Below are 26,378 nucleotides of genomic sequence, written 5' to 3' on the forward strand. Positions count from 1 at the left end.
CCAAAATGGGAGCACTTGGGAGAGCCGGAAGAAGTGGGCACTTGGGGCATTCCATGGTGCCCTGTGAATTCACCATGGTGCCCTCAGATTCCGTGGCGCAGTTTGGGAACCACTGTCATATGTCCATGGAACTCCCAGGATCGTGCTATGATGTATTTGAGAGGCATTTTCCAGATAAAATTTACTTAAGTTCAGTTTGTAGCAAGCAAGCGGGAAGCAGTACTAAAATAATAAGCACCAGGAACAGATAATGCAACCCACTCTTAAATGTAGGAAGCAACAAAGGCAGTCCTCTTTCAAGCTGCTTCTAACTGTCTGGAATAAAGACTCAGATTTGTCCCCAGCCTTATGGTTTACTGTGCTAAGGAGTAAATCTTAATATTGAGTTAAACGTGATGATAATAGTGCACTACTGAAGAGATCACCATCATCACACGCAATGGCTGTCATAGTAATTTTGATTTAAAAATAGCCCTGTAAAACCCAGATGTTTGCCCATAGCCACAGTTTCACTTAACCACAGGGGGGTTCTGGAATGGAACCCTCCTCCCACGCATGGGGGGGGGATGCCTGTACCTATTATATATATATATATAATATATATAATAATTATTTATCGTATAATTATGTACTATAATTATTAGAATAGAAGGCATTTTGTTATTAGATGTCCTATTAGAGGGCATTTTGACGGTGTGAAGGGCAGCTAGTACAATATTTTAAAGCATGGCCTTAAAAAGCATTCTGATCATCATTCTAAAAAAATAATTTTTCATTTTATGAAAATGGCTTTTCATTGTTTTGAAAAACTTAATTTTTTCCAGTACAAAAATAGAAAAATGTATTGGGGAAAAGACAGGAGGAAACCAACCTGCCTCCCCCTGTTTTCTGATTTCTTTTGGAGTGTTTTTTCCCCTGGGCTTTCACGTGTTTATTTGGCTCCTGACTACCTTAGGAAATGTTGTTTCTCATATGAGATTTGAGGTTATCTAATGAGGTATTGGTATAGGTTCCAACTTCTGAATGTCAGATTGGCTTTCATACATAGCTGAATTTTTCTGCAATTGCCTTGAAAATCTGGAACTCATTTACTTGAGACTCACATGATCCTGTCCTGTTGAGCATTTGGGAAATGTTTTCTGCTAGACTGTGTTTTTAGTGTTAAGTCTGTGATTTTGTTTAAATTTTGAATTATACTCTCCAGTGGGGTTGTTGAAAGCAGTAAACAAAAGCAGAAATAATGAGAGGACAACTTTTATTTTGTGTTTTTCACTTCCTGTGATTGTAATATTCTGGAACCAAAAGAGCCTCACTGATAAAGTTGACCCTCTCTGTTAACTAACATATTAGTTGCTTGATCTTCCAAATTAAACGGATGAAAGTTTGCTGGCCTAATAAAATCTGGTTAAAGTTACTGTGCTGCTCTGAATTGCCTGCAAGGGGTGGGTTTGTGAAACCACTGTTGTTGTTCTTCTAAATATGCCTCCTGTTGTCTCCTTAATCCCACCAGAATGACTGTGTGGCTCTCAACTGCTCCCACAGAGCCTCTGACCCACTGGTACCAAGTTCGATGCCTCTTTCAGTCTCCACTCTTTGCTAAAGCTGGTGACACCCTCTCAGGGACATGCCTTCTCATCGCCAATAAGAGGTAAGTTGGGGGGGTGGGGGTGGACAGACACCACCTCAGCCAGTTTGAAAGGATGACACTTTGCTCTCAAAGCAACCAAGCCAAATTTTGTTCTGGCTCAGAGCTAGGACCAGTGCAATCTAGTCACAGTGCTGGACTTGCAATGGGGAAGCAAAGGATTCAGATTTGTTTTCTGGTGGCTCCCTAGTTAAGTTGCCTTTGCTACTCATCTGCAAAGTGGGAGTAATATTCACTTGTATGACAGTCTTGTTTGGAGCTCCACAAAATAACGCACTGTAGGCATTATTAAAGGGGCTAAAAAATGATTAGAAGCAACCCCTATTCCAAGCCAGATAGCCTCTGTGGAACCTCCCTGAGAGGATTCCTACCACTGCTGTGCACACCTTACCACACTGCAGACAGCTCCAGTTGGCAAGGGACTTTTTTCTTTTACTTAACCCAAACCGGCCTTAACAGTCTTCACATTCTTCTGACCTCAGGAGAAATCCCAGTTCCTCTTCATTCTGGCATCCTTTTGAAATAAGTGGATAATCAGCTCCCCCACTCCCTGGTCCACAGTAGACCCTAGGCTCCAATGATCTTTCAGTCTGCCTTAACTACCATTTATGCACATAGTTCCCTCTGGAGCACCCAGTATTCCCAGTATTCCCAGGTGGTCTCCCATCCAAGTACTAACCAGGCCCATCCAAGTCAGGCCTGGTTAGTACTTGGATGGGAGACCACCTGGGAATACCGGGTGCTGTAGGCTTATACCATAGTCTTTCGAGACTGAAGGTTGCCAGTCATTTCTTCCAAACCCTCTTGAACTGTCGTGCTCAGGACATCATACTTCAGATTGTAGCTGGCTCCAGGGAATGACCTTGTGAGAAAGTTTGGCAAGCAGCAAGGCTGTTGAACCCTTTCTTTCTAATGGAAATCCAGTGCTGCCCAATCACAGGCTCTTTTACTAACTATAGTACTTCCCTATTGACAGGGGTCAATAAAATGGGAAGACCTCAGTCCTGTTTCCTTTCAAGCCAGAGCATTAGACTTGCCAGGCTCCAGTCTTTCTAAGTTCCTAGTATAAGCTGCCACCCTCTTCTCTGTCCTGTACAAACTTACCTGGAATGGGAGAGCTGTGCCTGGACAGAGTGCTAATGTTGTCATGGAAGGACAGCAGCAGAGAGTGGTGGTGGAAGAATATGTACATGGAAGAGTCTGTGGGTGGAAGAATATGTACATGCTGACCATCTTTCTCCACCCAGTGGAGGCCATGCAGGTGGAGGAACTGACCTGGACACCTGTGAAAGGGGCAGCAGCAGCCTTGCATGCTTTAGTAGAGGCCAGCCCTCTTAGCCACTATAAAACACTCTGGCTGGTTTTTGGCTACTTTGGACAGCCCTTGCAAGCAAGACTGGTCTGTGTTATTTTGCACAACCCGTTTTGGCAGCCTTTGTGGTGTCTGATGCAGTTTCCCTAAATTCAATGCCCTGTGCAAATCCACACACTCCCCATGTTTTGGTAGTTGCCTGCCCTTCTGCTGTGATTCTTCTCTTTTGATCTGTGACAGAAGCTGACTCCCCTGCTTGCCTGTCTGCTTGTTTCCAGGGTGTAATGTAGAGGGCCATGGGAGGGCTGGCATTAAGATCCCCTCGTCCAGATGTGGCTGACCAGGCTGTTGCTTTTTGGAGCTTTCTGTGTCACTTGGTTTCTGTGTTGGTGAAATTGCTGCCCATTTTCTGTTTCTGGGATATAAAGGGGAGTTAACATTCTCCTGCCCAATTACCCCCACACTTCCAAACCAGTCCTAAAGCCAGAAGGGATAAGAGAGAGCATCTTTTTTTCTGGAGCAGTGAGTTTGTAATCTGAATGGGGTAGAAATGGTCCTAATTTGTTGTCAAAAATCTGGTGGCTTTTTAGAGGTATCTTCCCCATTTCTTTCAGGCAGAGTTATGACATCAGTATTGTTGCTCAAGTAGATCAGACGGGCTCCAAATCCAGCAACCTCCTTGATCTGAAAAACCCATTTTTCAGGTATGTTACAGCATGGCTTCAAGTCAGGCTGTGGTCAGAAATGTTATGGAGTGCCTGAGCATGTGCATGTATGTGGAGGAAGGAGTCATTGAGTGATATCTTAAGAATCCAACTGGAGGTCAGGTAATATTTTAATGGGATTGCCAGATCCCAGACCCCCCTCCCCCGAGGCCTTGTGAAATGCATAGAAAAGAAAAATCCATCAGCTGTTGCTTATCCTTATGTTTTAATTCTGTGATGGTAAAAGTCATACTAATAGCACTCTCAGTTCTCTGTATGGGAGCAATATTGGAAGATTCTACTGTGCCTCTGGGTTCTCTTGCATTAAAAATAATAATCCTTCTCCTAGAAGGATTGTGATTCTAATAGTCGGACCTTTCTCTTATTGCCATATGCAGATTAAGAAAATGGAAGTCTGTGCACATACCCAAGTGGTGGCCAGTCAGATCCTACTTCCAGGCTGCTTTTACCTAGAACAGAGACAACCATCTTTTTATCTCAAAATAAGTACCGGCTGTTTAATTTTAACCCATTGAGGGTCCCTGCAGGCTGAAACAGGCTCTAAACAGTCCAGTTGTCAGCTGCAGTTTCCTGATCTACTAAATTGGGGTTGCTTCCTCTGCCGTAGGGAGGGTTGTAACAAGAGGAAGGATGGGAAGGCAGAAAACAGTTGTCATTCTTTCTCTTTTGAAATCCTCACCGCCTACTCTCCACCAGAGTATAGCCATATTTATTGCAGCAAACACAATAGTCTTGTTGGTAACAGATATTTTAGTGGCTTAAGCATGCTTGGACTGGAGCCCACTTTATCAGTTTCATGAATTTGATGGATTTTATTTATAATACATGCCCTAACTTTTTTAAAAACTGGTTTTGATCCTTGATATGCTTTTAAGCTTTGCATAGAAATCGCTTGCATTCACTGGCCTTTAGGCCCCACGGTTTGTTTTGTCTTGTTCTCTTTGTGAGAGAGAAAGAGAGATCTGCCTACAGAACGCATGAATTCATGCGTTCAAAGTGGGTTCTAGTCCATGAACAAGTCACAATATATCACACTTAATCTTTAAAGTGCTACAAGAGACTTGTGTCAGCTGTCCTGTGTAATGGTTGGAAAGTAGCCACTGAATCCAGAAAGCAGACTGGTTGACCTTGAGGCTGGTGTTGAGTGTCTCTCTCTGACTCTTCCAGGTACACAGGTACAACTCCTTCACCCCCACCAGGCTCACACTACACATCTCCTTCGGAGAACATGTGGAACACAGGTGGCACCTACAACATGAGCACTGGGATGGCCGTTGCTGGTATTGTACCTTCCTGTCTGGGCTAAGCAGATGGGTCATCTCCCCCACATGACTTTGGGGTAGGGGGGTCAGGGCATCTGCCTACTAGCCACATGCACAAGCCTGGAGTCACAGAGGCCACAAGACCTTGCCCTCTGTTTAAGTGTCACTGGATGGGTGACACTGGATGGCAGTGAAGCTTTCTGTATAGAAGAGAGAGAACCTGTGGCAGGTGGCCTGCTTTTGTTTGGACCAGTTTCTTAATCCTAACCTGAGGGCTTTAATCTTTTCTGCAAAAAAGCACAGGAATATCTGTGTATTTGGCATTGGGTAGGCTACATTTTTCCAAGGCAGGCACAGTGGGGAGACTTATGGCCTTGTTGCTTTGAGAGGAAAGGATTTCTTACTTGTCCCAGAATCTCTTTGTAACCCAGTTTACCTTTGCAAAGCAGGATATTGTGCTTCCAAAGGACCATCACCCATGTAAGAGCCTTGAGGGATTCATGGCACTGTTTATTTCACTGGCAGTGGCTGTAGAGAGTCTGCCATGACACCGCATGTGCATCTTTTGTCTTGATGGGGTTATACCTGGAACAGGACGTGTTCTGAGCATGCATGAAGTTTCCCTAACTCGTGTGTTAGGTAGTGGCAAAAGGAACTGGGCAGGGTCCTCAAAAGTCTGTGTGTCTTCTGCCTTTTTCAACCTCTTCTTTTCTACCCCATGCTACAGGGATGCCCACTGCCTATGATCTCAGCAGCGTGATCGCTGGTGGCACCAATGTTGGCCACAACAACCTTATTCCTTTAGGTGAGTTTGTCTGCAATGTGGAGCAGCTTGTATCTAAATGGGCAAATCCAAGAGCATATAGCAGTGGTTCCCAAACTGTGAGCCGTAGCTCCCAGGGGAGCCACATAAACCAGCTGGGGAGTCGTGGGATCCTTGAGAAAAACCCAATACCCTATACCATATATAGGATTGTAGCCCTAATGGGCAGCTGTAGCCAATGGCCTAGCAGGTCAAGGGAGCCACCGGTTGGAAAAAGTTTGGGAACCACTGGCATGTAGGGTCAGACGGCTGAGAAGAAAGCCTTAGGTCACAGCCTCTTGAGTCCATTAGGTTTACTCCTGGCGCAAGGCTTGCAGGAGACCTTCATAAGATTTTCCCCAGATGATATCTTCATCCAGGCACCTGACTTGTGAATGCCCAGGAGTGTATACATGCCTTTTGCTGCAGGATGATTATTATTTAGAATATTTATATAACACTTTTCAACAGTGTTTCTCAACATTTGTCCTCCACCATACCACTTCACATGGTCCACCTATTCCAAGTACCACCAGAAGTGAATGGCGATGACATTGTTGCCCGTTACTTCTGGGTTGGGAGGTCAGAAGTGGCATGGCAAACACCAGTAAGAGGCTCAGGGTGGACGGAAGGGCTTTTTTGGGTATGGAAAAGCATGCTTTGGAGCCTCCTACCACTGTATGTTGTGTCATGTTCCTGGTTTTGCTGCCGGGTGGCAGGAGTCCAGTGGTATTGGGAGTACCAGCAGACACAGTACCACCAAGAAGATGGCTCCCTATCCCAAGAGGGCTCACAATCTTTAAAGAAGAAGAGTGATGCTAACAAATTGTCTCTATCCATCCCAGTACAGAATATTCTCTAGAGGCTATCTTCCTTGGCTTATAAGAGAGCCACCACTTCAAAGGTGCCTCTTAGCCTAGTTGTGATCTTTTGACCAGCTGGAACAACTTAAAAATTTGTGTTCTGTTTCAGTTGTATTTTTTTAAATTCTCACCTTCTGGTTCAGACACTTAATTTTCAAAAGTGGTTCAATAAGTGGTTATCACATAGAGTGTCATAGCTCCTTTGTGTGCAGTGCAGTTCCTATGAGAAGAATAGTATGGCAGATATTTAATTGTAGAATTATTCTTAACCTGTTGTTTACATGCACTAATACCTTATTCTCAGAAATGTCAATTATATTTAAACTGCTAAAGGTACAGAATTCATTTCAGGCCTCAAGATGCTCTTTCTGTGCTGATTTTGCTTAACAGGAACAGCAAACGGTTTGAGCTTATCTATATACTTGAGGTTTTGTGTGTTGTCTCTGATAGCAGAGAACAGCCAGTGTCAAAGCCTTGTTATACATCTGTAGTGTGCTCTCACTTGGAATGCTGTGTACAGTTCTGGTTACCCCATCTCATCAGGATAGCATGCAGCAGGGAAAGGCACCGAACAGGGCAACCAGAATTATCAAGCGGTTGGAACCCCTTCCCTATGAAGGAAAGGCTAGAGTTTTTGGAGTTTTTATGCTTAGTCTAAGAGGAAACATTTCACTTTATAAATCAGCCGTGCAAATAAGTCCACAGAATTTGCTAGGCCATCTCCCTGTGCATACTGATGTAAGCCATCTGGAGCATGCCACTAGCCTGATGAAAGAAAGGGAACCCTATTCAAATCCAGGTATCAAAACTTGCTTTTGCCTGGAGGCAATTCTTATTCATCACAGGTAAGTGGTTATTTACAAGCTTGTTATTAAATCATGAATTGTATGGAGAGAGTACATCCTCATTTCTTTCTGTCATAATAGCAGGACTCTGGATCACCAGGGATCCACAAACGCCTGGCTTCGATAACAGTATCCTAACAGGTACTGTTCTCACTAGGGTGCCCGGTGGCGCGGTCACACACCTCCCGGCTGAGCTCAATAATCCAGATGTTTGACGATGACGTGATGACGTCATTGCCAAATGTCCTGAGGCAGCTTTGTAGCGCTGTGCAGATGTGAAAGGGATCCATGCGCTGGCATGGATCCCTCACAGGGAACACAGCTAACAGGCACCCTGCACAGTAGGAAGACTGCCCAAAACTGGGTATAATATTCACACAAAAGGCACTGATTAAGGTGTATAATCAAACGAATAAACTATTTTATAAGTCCATGATGTAGGCTGGTGATGGCTTTCGACCTGAAAAATCCAGGTTCAAATTCCTGTTCATCCATGAAGCTTCCTGGTTGACCTTGGGCTGGTCACTGTCTCTCAGCCTAACTTACCTTGCAAGGTTGTTGTGTGAAAAATAATAAAATATACATAAGTACACTTAAATCCCAATAAAAACCTCCCAAGTTAGTAGAAAATTCCTAAGCATAACCAGTTTTACAGAAATTTTCAGGTGAAACTGTCCCAAGTTCATCCCATCTTAAGAAATTAAGTTCATCCAATATGTGTTGGTTCCTGTCTTCCTCGACTTCATTACATGTTCATGAAGAATCATCAATATCCTTTTCATCTGCAGAAAATGTAACTGTTCAAATAAAGCTTTTAAGATGCTTAATTTGAGCTAAATTCTACACACAGATAAACTTGAAACAATTTGATCTTAAAATTATAGCTTTACAAATTGGCTATTTGGGACTTCGATCATTCTGTTGGGATTCAAGTGTGTATGTTTCGATAAGGATTTTTATTAAAACAGTTGATTAGCCTGAGATTGTTTATATAAACAATCAAAAATTTTGAGGAATATTGGCTTTTTTAGGGAACTGTTGTTTCTGGTTGCCATTGACTTCACCCTCACTCCCAGTCCTCTGGTGCACACAAGGATTTGGGGGGACTGCTGGGCTATCATTCACCATGCCCAGTTCTAGAAATTGAAGCAGAGGAGAAAAATTAAATAGGTTGCTTACCTGTAAAACTGGTGGTTTTCAAGTGCTCACCTGTGCAGTCACACACATGGGTTCCATGCTTGCACAGATCCAGCTTCTGGAACAGCTGAGTTGGTGCTCATTCTCCTTTTCCCTTGAGATAACTTAATGCATGGGGGGGGGGGGATTCTTTCTGGGTCAGTTCCTTTGCCACTGTATAACATGATGGCCTAAGATTGCATAACGGGAGAATGTAGTTCCATTGACAATTCCTGTGGTAGATTACACGAGCCCATTAGTTGACATGTCCTTTTGTAGGGAGCCATAGCACACAAAAGTGTTCTTGAAGGGGGTAAAAGATCAGGGCTGTCCCAGCATCCAGTCTGTGTGTGGTTATCCTTGGGGTCAGGAAAGAATACCAGTGGTATCTGGAAAGAGGTAGAACTGCAAGGCTGCTTTGGGTAGACAGGTGAAATCTGGATGAGGGACTTCTTTGTCCTTACATATTGCATAGGATGCAGAGTCTGCCAGCATCCTGTACTCTAGGAATACAGATCGGACCTTGTCGTCGCCTGATTTTGCATCATTAGATTTGATCACTGAACATGCATCGAGGCCTGATCTGCACCCTCCAAACATGCCCAAGCTGTGCTGATTGCATCCAGAGGGTGTTCTGAGGCCTCAGAACACCCTCCGTATGCAACTGGAGGTCTGATGTGCCCTGACCCAAGGATTTGTTTATCTGCAGGTTTCTGCATCTTTGGCGGTTCCAGGAACAGAGCCCCCACAGATGCCAAGACAGGACTGTACTTATTTAAGGGAGAGCAGTTATAAGCTTCATTTTGCCATGGATTCAAATAGCTTCCCTGTGACCCGAGATGACATTAAGGGAAGCTGCATCTGCAGCAGGTAGATTGGGGGGGGAAAGGGAGGGGGGACAGATCCACCCCTCAGTAGGAGGATGAGTGGTGGAAATTGCAGGAGTCTGAATGCTCCATGAAGATATAGCCAAACCTGAGCATTTAAGGGGTACTCCAGAATAGACAGATATCAAATAGGATTAAGAATTTGAACTCCTAAATTTCTAGCAAAGTGAGGGAACCAGTAGCTCAGTGGGACCTGTCAAGCCTCTGTCACTGACAGAGAGCATGTTTATTCACCTGCTGCTAATGCAGTGGCCAGAAACAAATTGAGTGGGAAGGCACTCAGCCCATCCCTCCAGATAGCTGCAGTGGGTTAAATGCTTTTCTTGAGGAGTGGCTGGCTAGAATTTTAGCACAGTGTTTTTCATCTAGCTGTACTTCACTGTACTGCCACGTTGATCATGGGGCACTGCCCTGCCTGACCCAGTCCTGCTGGAAGTGAAGATGGTTGGTGGGGCACCAGTGGGCAAGATGTGGCTGTACAGCTGTCTGGCCACTCAAAAATAAGCACAATCTGGGGAAGGAGGATTCATTGCAAAGCCCTAGTTCTGGGGCAGGCTATCCACTCCTGTGCACCATTGCTATCCCTGGTGACCATGGTGGCATTTGCAAAAAGTAGTACATCGTCCTCCCTGAAACAAAAAGTTGAAAAACCGTGCTCTAGAATGTTCCTGAAGCTGGCTCTGCACAGGTGCAGAATCCATATGGATTGGTACGTAGAGACCACAAAGAAGAATTTGCTGCTGAACTCAGGAGAGGGTAACAAGGAATGAATGAGAACTGGGAATTGGTCACACTTAGTTTATTGCTAGAATTCTTTGTCAGATTTTCTTTCTTCTTGAGAGAGAAGTGGCTTGAGGTCAAAGTGAAGACAGAACTAGCAGTCCTAGACTGTCCCCCTTTATCATGACTTCCTGGGAAATATAGTCTCTCTTGGCCTAACTCTTTAGGGCTTGACATGGTGAGAACCTTTTCTCATCGCTTTTAATACAATATCCTAAGAACTGGACTAGCGAGCCATTTATTTTGCACTGGTTACCAGTTGGGGTGGTTTGAGTTCAAGGCACCTTAGGTGGAGGTTCTGTTCAGCTTTTATTGTTTAAGAACATCTCTGAACTGGTGTTTGGGTTTGAGTTCAGATTTGGTTTGATTTCCTGCTAGGAAGGATTATGTCAGTAGCCAGGCGCCACATGCAGAGTGAGAGATCAGGATGTGCATGCTTTTGAGTTTGTGTTGGGAACAGACCATCTGAGGTGTATACGTGGGGATGGAAGGGGTTAAGTTCTGCAATTTGAGGTTAAGTAGTCTAGTGCAGAAACTAGGCCTGTCTGAGCATTTTTCTTTTTTCCCAAGCAGCCAACACTGGGATTGTCAATCATACCCATTCCCGGATGGGATCCATCATGAGCACAGGGATTGTTCAAGGTAAACATGCCCTGGGCCCCCAAGTTGAAAGGGGAGAGGGTGTGTGTGCACGTCTCTCCCCTTTGGGTTTGAGCAGTTTGGCTGTGGAGGTAGCGACCCCTCATTAGGACAGAGGAAGAGCAAAGACTTTCTCTATCCCCGCAATGAAAATTAAATTTGAAATTGCAAGAATGCAGATGTGAGGGCTAAATATCTATGGCAACCTCATTTATGGTATCAAAAGTTGCTTAGCATCATAACTAGTAAATTCTAGTTTGCCTGTTAACAAATGAAGTTGGGGGCACTTTAGTGAGTGACTGTCTTATTGTGGTGTCAACTTCCCCAACTAAGAGCCTCCTGCTTCTGATACATGAAGTGGATGGAGAAGCCAGTGGGGTACTTCTAGAAGGCTTCCACCCATCTGGATACACACACAAGCTCCTCGTCCCCATTATGTATCAGAGGCAGGAGGCTCTCACGAAAGAAACTCGCACCACAAAAAAAAAGTTGGGTTCCAAGATGCCATAGCACTCTGTCTTTGTAATGGTTTGACTTCTACATAACATGCTTATCCAGGAATAAGACATTTGTTGTTGGAATGTGCAGCTTACCTATCAAAATACGAGAGGCTTTTAAACCTAAATTGAAACATGCCAATTTAGAGAGTGCTTTAGCTCCTTGTTGGCACTATCCCCAATTCAAGAAGGTAAGAGCAGTATTAAGGATTTCCCAGCTGAAAAATTGCATTGACTCCACCTTGTATGAAGATCAAGCTTCTGAACAATTCTTTTCTATTCTGCAGGGTCATCTAGCGGTCAAAGTGGAGGAACTTCAAGCACTCACTACCCTGTCAACAGTCAGTTTACTATGGGAGGGCCAGCCATTTCCATGGCCTCCCCAATGTCCATCACCACCAACACAATGCATTATGGGAGCTAAGAGGCCCTTACCCCTGATCTCTGAACTGACAGCACCAGGAAACCAAATGAAGAAAGTTTCACCTCCACCATCTCCCTGCCTGCTGCACCTCAACAGTTTGGCAATCACTTATCTGGATCTCTTCTCCCACTCCCACATTAGGTGCGCAAGAGATATTCTGACCTTTGTACAAAAGAAGACACCCTTGTTGGCTCTTTGATAGCGGACTTGGTACACTTTTTTATGAAATATTGGAAACTTCAACTTGCTTAGCCATGACTGAGTCCCTGCGCTCACTGTGTCTTACAACCAATCATGTCGCTAATGGTATCACTCTTCAATCTTCCATGACTGATCGGCATTAGGCACAGGCTATAGAGCAGAACTGCAACAGGGCCTTTAGCAGTACTTTGGGCAGCCCAGCTGCAGCAGCAGTAACTTGAGCCTTCATCTCTGCTCCCAGTGTTTTAAAGGAAGGGGCTGCAGCTGGCTGTAGAATGGGCACAGGTGACAATCCAGCTGCACATCCCTCATACCGGTGTTGATTTCTTACCCCTCCAGCCTCTTGGCTAGGGTGTGGTGCTTTGCTAAGACTTGGGAGGTGTCTCTCCTGTAGTGAAGGAAAGGCAGAGCCCCAGACCTCCTGGCTGTTTGGAAAGCTCCAGTATCTTGCTGCTGTGTAGGTCTTGGGCCTTTGGAAGAACATCTGAGATGAGGTGGACTGTTGCGGCACAAGTATCTAATCAGCAGGTCTGATGTTATCTGTCTCTGGAGAAATCTTGATGTAGCATCAGTGGGTTACAAATTTTAAAACATGAATGTACCAAAAAAAGGTTGTTGGCTGAAAATGAACAGTTTGTATATCAGTTTCCTGTTGCTCCTCTTGATGAGTATGCCCAATGTTGGCCCCATTGCCTGCTCTGTGTTCTCTAGGCTGTTGCAGCTGCTGTCTGGTCCTTCTCACCTAGGCAGGCAGTGGGTACTGGGTGCCAAGTGGTTTAGTATGTAGACTTGCCTGCTCCCTGCAATAGCCACCAGGGATTCTAGAGTAGATGGTTCTGGCATCTGTTGTGGAAGCCCCTATTCCTTTGTAGTCTTTGTATGTGTAACCTGTAACCATTTATGGTATTTCTTTTTTCCTTTTAAAGAGCCACTAGCTGGCCTTTTTGAAAGGACTTGGCAGGGACCCATTTTATGGAGAGAGAAAAAAAAGTGTGTTTTACTAGGCAGTTTCCTTTGACTCCAAACATGAGCTTGCTGGACTGATTTTGGGGAGGGAGGGGGGCATTGTGCAGGAGCTCCATAAGTGGCTGAATTGTGGGGTCTACAGGGAGCCAATTGTTAGGTTTGGCTGATCAATGATTTTGTGACTATTGAATAAACTGGGAGGGTTTTGAAGACTTGTTTGCAGTGGAGTTCCCACTCCCAAGTTTTTTATGTAACAATATAAGGCTGTTCTTTTTTCCTTTCAGCTCATGTCTTCACAAAACAAACCTCTGTTTTAATGTACACTTTTGCATTCAGTACACTTTCTGCATTTGGCCTGCAAATTGATGTTTTTGCTCTTCTAAGGGGTAGGGAGTATTAGTTTCCAGTGAGTGAGATAGGATTACAGCCTTACTGAACACAATAGGCTTACTTCTGAGTAAAATAAATAACACCATTTTCAAACACCTCTACTAATGCTGCCTCCTGCCCTTTTGCCACTCCAAGCTTGAGGAGAAAGTTCAGTAGGGTGCCAGATGTACAATCCAACTTGTTTCTGTGCTATTAGCAGACAACCAAACAGTCTCACTCTTCCATGGACAAAACTGGTGTCTTGGACAGGGAAGAGGCAAGTGGTACTCAGCCTGGGCCCTTTATTGTGCATATTCTGGAGGACAGCTTTGGCTATAAAGGAAATTGGGGGGGGGGGGAAGAACCAGTCTGCTCCCACAAGGCAGTGAATTTATTTAAATTACCTTTGCATAGAAAACAAAGTCATTGAAGTTAATTGTAAGTCATCTTAAGTGAGCCTTCTCCCTGTCATTCAAGGAATATGGGCAGAGTGAAGATGTTTGCTGCTGCTGCTGATCTGTGCTTCCCACCAAATATCTTTACTGCTAAATATCTTTACTGCTCCCCTAACATAGCCATCCAAATCCTATGTTTAGCTAAAAGGGGCACAACAGCAATCATGCAATCCCTGCTCTGTCACCTTAGTGCTGCATGTTCATCTTCCTACCCAGGAAGAAAAGGCAGCTGCACCTCCTCAATAGTACTTGACCTGAATTGTGAGATCTCTTGATTCCCTTCCAAAAGTGGGCTTCTTTCTTGCTGAAAAGCCTGACACGGTGGCTGGTGGGGAGAGAGTAGTAGCAGCCTTGAAACAGGGTTGTGATGCAGCTTAGGCTGCCAGAGGCCTCTGTTTCTTACAGGCTACTGGGACAAGAGAATTCCAGCTCTCAGGTGTGTTTTGCAAAATCAAGGAGGACTTTTATGCCTCTTGGAGTTGATTACTTCAGTGGCTATGTTGTTGTGGGCTTTCCCTGAGGCTGGACATTTGATCAAAGCCTGCAAAAAAGCAGAAATACATAGCAGGTAGAACCTTTGCTACTCTTTCAGCCCTTCCCAGCTCTGTTGGCTTGTTCCTAGTGATAAGTAGAACACGTATGAGATGAGGGAGGACTGAAATGCTACTTCCCCCACCTCTTAACAGAAGTGCATGAACCAGGGTGCTGTTAGGGAGGGATGGGGTAGTAGGTGCTTTAGCAAATCATATTTGAAACTCAGCAGCACTGCCGCGACTATAATGCCCTTCATGCTGTGTTCAGAAGCTCTTACCAATTTCCCTTCAGATAGACTGGGAGGTCGAGATATTCAGGTGAGAAGCTGCAACTCTGTTTGGTGGGTCCATTGGTGTCTCATTGATGGTGGCTGGCTTGGGAAAGAAGTATAGCTTCAAGAATAAACAAAATTAAATTGGTTAGAGCCAATAATCCTTTTCCTTCCCTCCCCACATAGGATACAGAATTTTAAATTAGATTTAAAGACATTCAATCACTGCTCTTGAGCTCAATGTGCACTTTTAAAACCAACCCCAACAGCTAGCAAACTGATTTGGCTGCTTTTCTGGATAAAGTAGATATTTTTCAAATGGTTCCCATCTTTGCATTCAAGTGTTCTAAAAATTGCAAAACAGATCCCTCCTGCTATGGGCCAGAGAAAGAGACTTTGGGATTCAACCCTAGTTTCAAGAGAAACCCTCATCTACTGCGCCAGGATAACCACTGAAAAAGACATTGGCCTGGTTAATGCCGACTTCCACGTTTTGAAACTTGCTTAATTCTAGAACAGTGTTTCTCAACCAGTGGTACTCGAAGTGGTGTCTGGTGGTACCACCAGACCCCACCCCCTAACAGCAAGACAAGCAGCAATTGGAGGTGTGGCTTGGAGGACAGAGCTCCAAAAAGTCCTCCCATCTGCCCTGAGCCTCTTGTTGGTTGCATTGCATCTGGCCTCCCTCTCCAGAAGTAACATCACCAGTTACTTGTGGTGGTACTTCCAATAGGTCAGCAGTCTCCAAAGTGGAGATGGCTGTGCTCTAGGAAAGGCGTCACTGGTGTGACTAGCACTTACCAGCTGCTTGCTGGCCAGCTGCCTCTACCTGGGCATGTCTGGTGATAGAACCCAGATGCAGTGGACGAGGACACAGGGGCAGGGAAGAAAGGTTTCCTGGTGGAACAGTAAGCACTGTTCAAATGAGGAAGGGAAAAGGCAGAGCACTGTGGTTCCACCGCATGGGACAGACTCTGGAGAGCCCTGCAATAGGTGGTACCATGCATTTGGTACAATAGGCAACAAATATTGAGAAACACTGTTCTAAGGACCTGGTCTAAAGACCAGGATGCAGGTCTCTTGTTGTCTTGTGTGCTCACGGGGGTATTTGGTGGATCATTGTGAGATACAGGAAGCTGGACTAGATGGGCCTACAGCTTGATCCAGCAGGGCTTTTCTTATGTTCTTAAAGCTTTACATGAACTGATGGGTCACAGCAGGAGTGGATACTGAGTCCATGAATTGAAGGTCACTGATTATATGGAATCAATACGATTAGGGGTAGCTAATCTGCCTGCCACGAACAGAGCCTCTCAGAATGCCAGCAGAGAGCTTCATGATGGGTTTTGCTGGCGTTCTGAAGTTATTCGTGGGCACTGCTGGCATTCTGAATGCAGCGAAGACCTTCAAAGTGGAACAGTTTTGAAATGGTGCCTGTGCTCCATGGATGCAGGAAACAGCTTCATGATAACTCCTGAGACCTTCACAATGCCCTGCTAGACCACAAATACAGCAAGGTAAGTGACTAAACATATCTGCAGGAAAGGACTATGAGTAACAAGGATTGACTATTCATTCTAGTAAATGACTGTGTCTAACTGGGATCTTGCAAAGCTTGTCAATCATTCCAGCTTCCATCCACAGTATACACATTGGTTTCACCTAGCGCGCTAGAACTCTTCTATCTTGCTGCAGTTCTACTTCTGCCCAACACCAAGATATTCATAATTAATGCCTATCCAATTATTTCAGGTATTTCCCCCCACTCAGGGCAGCTTATAGAATAAAAACAGATATTAAAATATTAATGTCAGACATAAAAATGATCAAAACACTAACAGAGCAGACCCTAGATCACACAAATCTATTAAAATTACATCTCGTCAAAAATGCCAGACCGTTATGCCAGTTATAACTGAACATAGTCCAGAACAACCAAAAGGTGTTTTTGTCAGCTAATGGTCATTGCTTTTCACCCCAACATGCTTTGTTGTAACCTGATAACTTTTACTCCAGATTTCAGCCCAGCAGCACCTGTTCATTTGTTTTTGTTGCTTAATAACCAGCCCTAAAGAAAGGGCTTGTGGGATTCACTCACATGCTTCAAGTTTTAATTTAAGAGTTATACCTTCCCCTCCTCCATACCATGATTTACAGTTTGATAAAAATTAAATCAAACATACTAGAACACTACAGTGTAACACAAGATAAAAATACACAAAAGTGTAAAAAAAGGCCTAACAAAAGGGTTTTTAAGTCCTGCAAAAGGGAGAGGGCAGCTCTCAATTCTAGTGGGAGAGAATTCCATCACTGTGGCCCTGCCATAGAGAAGGCCTTCCCTCTTACAGCTGCCAACTGGGCTTCAGCCAATGGCAACATGCACAGACACCAGCAAAGGATGTGTTGTCTCATATGGGAGAGAGTACCTTCAACATCCTGATCCTCAACTGTAAAAGAAACCTTAAAGGTCAAATCCATTACCTTGAAACAAACCAGCAAGTCCGTACAGCTGCAGGAGAGGGGCCCAACAGGCAAAACTGCCTTGCCCCCATGACTATATGGGCTGCCACATTCTGCACTAGCATGCAGCTTCCTGTTGCTTTTCAAAGGCAACAGCCCCATGTAGAACACACTGTAGTAATTCAGTACTGGTGTCAGTAAAATATGGATCACGTACCCATATCTCAAGCCACGCATAGCTGTAATTGGCACAACAGCCAAAGCTGGCCAACTAAAACCCTAGCCACTGCTGCCATCCAATTATCCAGGAGCAGGAAGGTATCTAGGAGGACACCCAGACTGTGGACCTGCTCCTGCAAAGCAAATGCAATTACGTTCAGCACAGCTTGATCAATACTTTTATTACAGAATGATTACGGAACCAGGATCTTTTCGTCCAGATTTAATTTCAGCCTGTTATACATCATCTAGTCACCTTTTAAATATTGCTTCTGTTGTAGATTTCAGTGGTATGTCATCATCTTTTTATTAGAACAGATTTACTTAGGACATAGCTCTTAATATTTTAGGAAAATATTAGTTATACAAATATATATTGTGTGTGTATATATACATATACATGTGTATATATTATAATTAGCATTTACTTCAGTTACCTTTCCAAATACTTTGTACTTGCAATGTGCTTTTTTCAGTTTTTAGTAATATCCTCTATGCAAGACTTCATTTTTTAAAACCCTTCAAATTGGAGCTAGTGGGTGGCATCCAGTGTTCAGTGTTGGTGCAACATATGTTAGCACAAAAGCTCCTCTCCTTCCCTATCAACGCTATCAAGCCCTCTTCAAGCTTGGGGGGATCCTTGGCAGTATCATGAGATGGGGGGGCTACAAAGGAAGGGCCCAATAAAGACTAGACTCCCCCCCCATAGTTTCTAGTTAAAAGCCCTTCCAATTTGATCTATTGTATGCTTAGTAATATGCACAACACTGCATTGCCTGTTATCTGAAATTCTGCATTCTCAATTCTAGAGCCCTCTTGTCTTTAGTGTATAACAATGACTTAAACTTTGACTATCGCCACCTTCTATACAAAACTTAAGACATTTTTCTATGGTATCAACTTTTGTTAAAGGGGCTTACAAGTGAAATGCATGGCTTTGAAGCTGCCCGTTACCTTTCTGAAACTCAAAAATTTGCCACTAGTGTCAAAGTTCTTAGCAACTTTGGAGGCTAAAAACTTGTTTGAAATAGCTTCCTTTTAAACAAAGGAAGTCATTTTGCATGACTTCTCTTACTTCCATTCTTCTATTAGCACACCGTGAGGCACTCATAAGAGAAGGTTAGTTTTTACCCTACAAGCCTCATCCTAGACAGAGAAGAGAACATACCTTGCAGCCAGCAGCCAGGAGGACATGGAGAGAGACTATGACAGTCAGCATAGCACAAGCAGTCACCTTCGTGTCTGAGCGGATAACTGGCCAGAAGGTAAGGACCAGAAGTGATCCAGAAAGTCCTACAGCAAATACGAGCAGGAACCACTGCAACCACAGTATGGGGATCAACCACAGAACCTACGTATAGAGTGAATGGAGAAGATGGTGAATTAATCAGTTTGAATAGAGAGACCACCACAAGACACTGAGGTAAGAACTGCACTGTTGTTGGTTCCAACAAGCTTATCTTTTTTTAATAGCTGCTGTGGGAGGCCACATCTGGATTGGCACTCCACTCATTCTCACCCCCCCCCCCACTCTACTCACCGCAGTGGGAATGTACACAAACAGGGAGTAGCCATAGGTGCAGACCATCTCCAAGAAGGTGTAAGAGTCCACGTTGACTTGGCCTCCTCTCCGCCACTGCAGATAACCCCATAGGCCAAGGGGCACTAGCCAGGCATAGCAGTATATAACTATTCCTGCAATAGTCACTGAGAGAAATCGTAACTTGTCAGTGTCAGAGAACATCATTCACTTTAAGAAAACAGAACATCAGGGGCAAAAGGCAAGCTGAGCCTTGTCTCTGCTTTTCACAGCCTTGGAGGAGGAGGGAGGGTGTGTTTCTTACAACAACTTAAGCTGAAAAGTAACATTCTGCAAAACATCTTCAGTTCTGATGCAGTAAACTGAAGTAGTTGAGAGTACTCTCAGGGTTCAATCCAGTTTTGCAATATTGCAGGCTAGGTGGGTGCCAGGATTTCTGCATTCTAATACCACCCATTTTACCTTTCATCCAATCCAGGTGGGGAGGGGGCACTACTACTGCTCTCCATTTCCTGTAATTGTGGACTATGCAGAGATGTTGTTCATCTGGTTGCTCAAGAGGTTTAGCAGACTGTTACAGTTTCTTATGTTTTGTCTCCACATTTCAACCTTGCACATTCCTGAGCAACCATGCTTAATATTTAAAAGATTGACATCGCTATATGGAGCTGAGGTAGCATAGTGACTAAGGGACTGAGCTGTCAACTGGGACTTATCTAGTTTGAGCCTCTGCCATTACATACAGTGTCTCAGGCAAGCCACTGCCTCTGTGCCTCAGTTAGAGCATGGGGACAGTATTTTAAAGGGTTGCTGTAAGGTCAACATCAATAATACACTTTGCACATCCAAAAAGCACTACACTTTCCTCCTTATAAGTGCTCTTGCTATCCAGTTTCATGTATACGTACTGCATATACTAAGACCATCCCTCTTTATCCATACCAAGATTTTTGATATATGAGCCAAGAATGATGGGGGGGGGGAGGACAAAGTCCCTTGCAGAGGCAAGGTCTACCTCTCATTTTACCCAACAGGGTACACTTCCATTCTGCTTTGAGCACCAAAGAAATGGGGACAAATTTGCCTCACATACCCATGAAAGAAATCCAGGTCAGATCAAATTTTGGATATTCTCCATCTAGTAGGACATAGGTTCAGAAGGGACCCTGTCTCAGGTGTGCTCCTGAAGGCTTTAGGAGAAGTGCTCTTCAAGACCTTGAGGACAGAATGTGGTTTGGGAAGAGGTGCCCTCCTTTGTGTGAGATACACTGTAAAAGGGAGAGTGCAATGTATGTGCTTTGAAAGCATGGGGACGCTCTACCCATCAGGCAGTGTATCTGTTTTTGTGCTGTGTTTCTACAGATTACTATGAATATGAATCCGAAAGAAAAGATTTCTTTAAAATCATGGAAAAAGGAGAAGAGATGAAACAGAAAGAGAGAGAGTTGCTCAGTCTGCAACTAAAATTTGAGGTGCCAAATCTCATTATGGGATGCTAGAACATCTGAAACAATTTTCATCATTAACACTATTGATGCTGTATAATAAGTATTCTATTTTATCATGCCGAACAGCTTTTTCCTTATGGTATTAGGCATTTACGCCTATTTTCGGGAGGAACCTGGAACGAGCTGGAATATTTCCCATTAAAATTAATGTAATAATTGTAATTATTCAGATTTTCATTGTTAAGGGCCATTTTAAGAAACAGAGTAGGTATGCATAAAGGTGTACAAAATACTTTTAACCACACAATATCCTAAGAACAAGAGCACAATTTCCACAAACCTAAAGTTGGAAATGCCATTTCCATGTCAAGCCCTCACCTTTGTGAAAGGAAGGGCTGCTTTTTTTCTCCAGGAAGTGAGACAAGTTGCCACTGAATGCCAGTGTGAAGACCAACGTAGCACAGATCCAGAAGGGACCTGTAGGAAGCACAAAGGCAATGTCAGAAGACTAACAAAAGGCAGACTGAACTATCTCCTCGGACCCAGTCAACATGGAGCCACACGAGCTCACCACAAATGCAAAAGACCTGAACTACTGCAGGACGGATTTTTCTTGAGAGAAATCTGCAGCATCCAACCAGGGTGAAAGTGTCAGACCACTGGCCCATTTAGGTAGGAATTCTCCCTGACAGATAGCAATTCTTTGCAGAGATTCTCCAGCAGAGAAATTTCCCAGGCCTGCAGTTCTGAGATGCTTTAACTAAATCTGCAATTTTAGTTGAGAAACAGGCATTCTACTACTGAGCTATGGCCCTTCCAAGTGAAATCCTTCCAAGCAATGAGAAAGTACAGAAAAGCATACAGAAATGAACAGCAGGCTTACTCAGAGAAGCACTGAGGGCTGAAACAGAGTAACAGCTCAGGATTCAGTGGAGCCTCTGAATCCTGGCCCTTTCAAAGAATGGTAGAGTTGAGAGCTTCATCTTGGTCAACTAGTCTATCCCCTGCTCAGTGAACTGCTGCAGCATCTCATAGTTGAACTACTGTTTAAAACAGTATATAAAAATCCAACTCCTGCTTGAAAACTATCCAGGGGTTGGGAGCCACAACTGCATGGGGCAGACTCTACCAATGTCAGGCAGGTCCTGCAATAAAAATTTTTTTTGTCTAAATAGACTTCATTATAGTTCCAAAACACTGGTCCTAACAGTCAATGGGAGGGTTGAACTACATAGAGTAAGCCTTCTTCTGTGTAGCAGATTCTTCAGATACCCATTATTTCAGTCCTTAGTCTAGTCTTCTCCAGGCTAAACGTACCAAGCTCTTTTAACCATTCCTCACAGGATTCGGTTTCCTTCACGTTACATGTTTCACAAATCCAACCTTTGTGAAAGAAGAGATAAATGCTCTTAAAACAGCAAGTTTTTCTACTCACCATACAGGTCAGGATTATTCCTTAAGCGGTGCCATACAAAGTTTTTCCCTGGCAGTGGAAGCAGTGAACCTTTTATCCTGTCCAGCACCTGGTAAGAAACAAGCCATGCCTTAGTAGAACAACTCCCACGGATCCACAGATTCTCGCTTCTTTTTCAAGATGGAGAGAGGGAGGAGCAGGACTACTGTAAGCCACAAACAGATTCATCTGTCTTGCAATAAATGCCATTTTTCAGGGAGACCAATAATGTTATTTGATCAAGAGCGTTCTGCAAGTTCACTGTAGAGGGGAGGCTAAACTTGGGTTTCAGGCAACACACTGCCTCACACTTCACATGGATACTGGACACATTAAACTCATTCTAAATTCAAACAACATCTCTATAGCTAAAAGTGTCAACCCCATGCAATGGAAGCATTACCATTAAATTTCAGCTGCTGAAAATACCTAAAAATCAGGATCCCCTTTTGCAGTCAATACAGGACAGCAATTCCAGTTCTGTATGATGCCCAAACTATGGAATGGATAGTATGTTGATAATCAGCCACAAGATTGAACCTCTGGACAGGACTCATTGCACAAAAGGGGAAAAAAAGTCACCCCTATCATCATCATCATCTTGCCCAACTCCAAACCATACAGCATGTCACATTGTACTTAATATCAAATATCTGCCTCCAAAAAAAGGATCACCTTCCACCACTTATATACCCCTGCTAGATATCCCAGGAGGTTTTGGCATCCATCACAACACTCCTCTACTCTTGCCAAGTGTGTCTCAGTTGTGCCTATGAACCCAAAGCCACGAAGTTTCTTTTACCTGGTATGTGTCAACATCAAAGAGAGCTTGGTAATATTCAAAGCTCCAGAAACTGGACTGCTTCTTCTGGAAACTCAAGAGCTGTGGGGATAAGAGCACAATTATGACTTTGCTCTTGGACAGGAGTATGAAGGAAAGGCTTATGGGTGAGACAAAACAAATCTGGATCATTTGTGAAGGTAGCGAGCTTCTGGTCATGCACCACTTAAACTGGTACAGAGGCAGCCTTCCCACCCCCACTGATTTTAGCAACTTTGTTTTAACAGTGGTTCTATAAAGAAGGCCCATAAGCTGCATTTGTGTGTTCTGAAGCATTTAACATAGGAAAGGCCATCATTCCTAAGCAAGTTTGTTTCTATGGTCATTCTTTCATTTACTCTTCACACAGAAAAGTAGAACTATCAAGTGCTCAGAGACAAATTTATCACACAAGCCTCAATACTAATTAGGTACAATTTCTAAGTAGCAAGTCTACAGTCCACTTTGTCAAATGTATGTCAGCTGTCTGTATTTGTAACTGGTTTTTATTATACACTTATGCAAGTTTAGGCACAAATCAGCCTCTCACAAGAGTGCCTGAGACATCAATCTAGGGTCTTACCCCAATATCAATCCCTCTGCCTTATTTTAATACTTTCATTTGATCTCCTTACTATTCTTACAGGTCCACAGCAAGTTGCACCAAGTGGGATTGTGTTCCCTTACTCACAGCCCCCACTTTTACATTTAGCTATCAATCACTATGCAGCAGAGAGAAACTGGAGCAGACTCACCTTAGATGTGTCACTCTCCTCTTCTTCTGCTGGTTCATGTTCCTCAAAGCTGGGGTCCATGTTCAGGATGGTGTTGCTTTGCTGCCCACTAATGCTAGCAGTGGTGGCACTGGCATTCTCAGCCAGCAAATCCATGGCTTCATCAAATTCTGCAGAGAAAACACTAGGCCATCAAGACTGGAATACCAGCTCAGACTTTTTTCTTTTTTTAAAAAAAAATACAGAAGTAGCTTCAGTCACTGTAAATTTTTATTTTTAGCACCAATTCAGTAAAAGGCAACTTCCTATATAGATACCACTTAGCTTCTTGGCCTACTGCCTACAATCAGCTCAGGCAGACTTTATTTGGAGTCAATATGGTTCAAAAAGGTCCCTGTATTTTCTACAGGTGAAAAAGGACCTCTGTCTTTGGCACAAACTGAAAGCCGCTTTGCAGGTCAGCAGAAATAGTCTCAAAGACAGCAGCTCTGCTGCCTAGTGCTAACCTAGTTATTTGGAAGAAATTGATAGTCACTTATGATTGGTTAACTGGAAGGCTGAACGGTTACTTCTGACATTCTGAAGGCTCTAAAATGTTAACTGTACAGATGTAAAACCCATGCATTTGGGACATTTGCAAGACAGGTGCAAGCAGCAATCATATAGTGGCCCGGTGTTTGGCAACTCCTTTTTCTACTGCTTGTCCCCTATTCTTGTGGCGCTTCCTACATGGCTTTTTAAAATACTGCAGTAGACCACAATTCAATTAAGTATAAAGCATTCAAACGGTACACATTGGACATGCACTTGCACTGTGAAACCTTGCTCTATTTACCAATCTAGACAACTTATTGCAGACCATAGACCAGTCATTTTCAACCACTGTGTCATGGCACACTGGTATGCCATGAATGTGCCAGGCCAGAGTTTGGGGGAGAGACATTTATTGGTAGGGCCTTTAGGGAATGTCAGCCCCCCACAAACAGCAAGGTGTGCCTTATCAATTGTAAAAAAACTGATGGTGTACTTTGACAATTTTAGTACCGTGTCAGTGTGCCTTGTGCAATGTGTGTAGTGTGCAATGAAAAAGGCTGAAAATCACTACCATAGACCAAGAGTAAATTCTCCCTTGTTTCCCATAAAAGACTACAGCAGCAATTCTATGGGTGCTTACCTGGGCATTACTTCTGTTGAACTCCAGAGAATCAGGCTGCTATCCTGTCTCATTTGCTTGATATTAAGTCCAGCTGAATCCAGCATGAACTTCTTTCAAGAAAACATGCACCAAACTGTAGCGGGCTCAAAAGCAGCTCGTAGCAGAACAATGCAGGTTTCTTTGCTACTACTATTGGCTAAGCACCAACAAGATGCTGGGTACAACTAAAAGAGACAAGGTCTTGCTTGAATAGCTTATAATGCAAGTAAGATTGACAGGAGAGGCTGAAGTGTGACCATGGAGGAGCAGCAAGGGTAAGAACATAAGAAGAGCCCAGCTGGGTCAGCTTCCTGTATCTTACAGTGGCCCACCAGATGCCTCAGGGAGCACACAAGACAACAAGAGACCTGCTTCCCTGTGCCACCCATATATGCCTTGGGAACATGATAACATAAGAAGAGTCCTGTTGAATCAGGATAAGGCCCATCTGGTCCAGCTTCCTGTATCTCAAAGTGGCCCACCAGATGCCTCAGGGAGCACACAAGACAACAAGAGACCTGCATCCTGGTGCCCTCCCTTGAACCTGGCATTCAGAGATAATGCCAGAATGTCCAGATAGATGAGCTAGGACAGTGGTTCTCAAACATTTTAGAGGCCCTAGAGGCTGCTGCCCGATTTATAAATGCCAAAAAGTGTGGCTATAATGGTGACTGGGCAGAAGGGTCCCCCCCCCCCCCGTAGCAGCTTGTTTAATCCTCAAGGCACCCTTGATGTCAGTTTTGCCAACCACCAAAAACTGGGTCATGACCCACTGGTGGATCCCAGACCCACAGTTTGAGAACTGCTGGGTTAGGAATAACAGGTATGTTAATTATCCAGGAGGGTACAAATAATTGTCACGATACATTTCCAATTAGGAAAGTCACCACTTTTTAGGCAAAACTGTATGATGGCGTACAGTACACAGAGCCTGCCCAAACCCAGAAGAAGAAAACACTCACCATGAAACTTGAGTTCATCTGAGGCAGCCATAGCATGACCAGATTATTCTGGAGAAGGAAACAATGAGAGGCAGCTCTGCACAGGTGGCACAAGACAGAAACACCCCATGCCTCTGCCCATGTCACCCCCGACCAGCCAGGTCTGCCCTGCCCTGCCCTGCGCCACACAAGGGACCAGCCAGCGCTCCTGGGTCATATCCTGTGGGGGGCTGGCTGCCAGTCTGCCCTGCCCTGCTCTCTGCCATGCAAGGCACCAGCCAGAGCTCCTGGGTCATATGGGGGGCCGGTGCCCGGGGGGGGGGGCGGCTGGGTGCTGGTGGAAGGCATTTGCAGGTGCTCAGAAGAGCCTGGCTTAGCTGGGCTAGAGGCTGCCCTCCCTACAATGTGAGCTCCCCCCAGTGGCCTGTCCAGGCCCCCCAACACCTAGGCAGGAGCCTCCACTTCTCATTAAGTCCCACAAATGCACCTACGAGAGAAGGAGGATGAAGAAGCCCAGCACCACATCCGGGTCTGCTGGCAGCTGCCACGGAGATACCTAACCGAGGCCCCTCCCCTGCCGACGCCGTCTGGTGGCGCATGTTTTTGGCGTCCTCAGCTCCTATAGACTCAAAAAGCCTAGACTGACAATCCCATTGCGTTATGACGGGCCTTCCTGCTCCTGCTTGATGTCAATTTGTTGTCGTCTGTGGCTCAAAGGTGATGCTGTCCATACAGATTAGTAGACTCTACTAATCCACTACTAGTGTTTCTCAAACTGTGGGTCGGGACCCACTAAGTGGGTCACGAGACCATTTCAGGTGGGTCCCCCATTCATTTCAATATTTTATTTTTATTATATCAGACTTGATGCTCCCATGGGATGTGACTGCATTTGGGGAAATGTGACACATTGTA

General features: G+C 44.3%; 2 protein-coding genes across 5 annotated transcripts in view; one reads left to right on the forward strand and one right to left on the reverse strand.

The window, feature by feature from the left end:
- The window catches only part of CARM1 (coactivator associated arginine methyltransferase 1), a 46,805-nt gene extending 33,286 nt beyond the window's left edge, over positions 1-13,519 (forward strand). Inside the window, exons 11-17 of one of the 3 annotated variants that reach the window (XM_066618119.1) lie at positions 1,511-1,648; positions 3,572-3,661; positions 4,850-4,962; positions 5,672-5,749; positions 7,536-7,595; positions 10,871-10,939; positions 11,721-13,519. In XM_066618119.1, the coding sequence (XP_066474216.1) occupies positions 1,511-1,648; positions 3,572-3,661; positions 4,850-4,962; positions 5,672-5,749; positions 7,536-7,595; positions 10,871-10,939; positions 11,721-11,857 (685 nt within the window). In that variant the 3' untranslated portion in view covers positions 11,858-13,519. The remainder of the gene's footprint in view (positions 1-1,510; positions 1,649-3,571; positions 3,662-4,849; positions 4,963-5,671; positions 5,750-7,535; positions 7,596-10,870; positions 10,940-11,720) is intronic. The other 2 variants (XM_066618120.1, XM_066618121.1) reach the window with 2 other exon arrangements.
- Positions 8,400-26,042, reverse strand: YIPF2 (Yip1 domain family member 2). 2 transcript variants are annotated; one of them, XM_066618123.1, is made up of 10 exons: positions 25,955-26,042; positions 25,485-25,532; positions 23,349-23,497; positions 22,576-22,656; positions 21,756-21,843; positions 20,699-20,797; positions 18,873-19,039; positions 18,501-18,683; positions 14,660-14,774; positions 8,400-8,590 (listed from the first exon to the last, which is right to left on the reverse strand). In XM_066618123.1, exons 2-9 carry the CDS (start codon positions 25,513-25,515, stop codon positions 14,670-14,672), a joined length of 903 nt encoding a protein of 300 aa, XP_066474220.1. In that variant the 5' UTR covers positions 25,516-25,532; positions 25,955-26,042; the 3' UTR covers positions 8,400-8,590; positions 14,660-14,669. The 2 variants fall into 2 exon arrangements, with proteins under 2 accessions (XP_066474220.1, XP_066474219.1); XM_066618122.1 differs by lacking the exon at positions 8,400-8,590 and adding an exon at positions 12,052-14,389.
- Between the last annotated feature and the right edge of the window lie 336 nt (positions 26,043-26,378).

Source organism: Tiliqua scincoides, chromosome 2, assembly GCF_035046505.1.
Source record: "Tiliqua scincoides isolate rTilSci1 chromosome 2, rTilSci1.hap2, whole genome shotgun sequence".
Classification (NCBI taxonomy): Eukaryota; Metazoa; Chordata; class Lepidosauria; order Squamata; family Scincidae; genus Tiliqua; species Tiliqua scincoides.

Bases quoted from the DNA above. Each gene is read 5' to 3' on its own strand.
- YIPF2 (XM_066618123.1), bottom strand. From the start codon at position 25,515: ATGGCTGCCTCAGATGAACTCAAGTTTCATG. The intron at 23,498-25,484 runs GTGAGTGTTTTC...TTTTCTCTGCAG, and splicing joins AGATGAACTCAAGTTTCATG to AATTTGATGAAGCCATGGAT. The intron at 22,657-23,348 runs GTGAGTCTGCTC...TTATCCCCACAG, and splicing joins AGGAGAGTGACACATCTAAG to CTCTTGAGTTTCCAGAAGAA.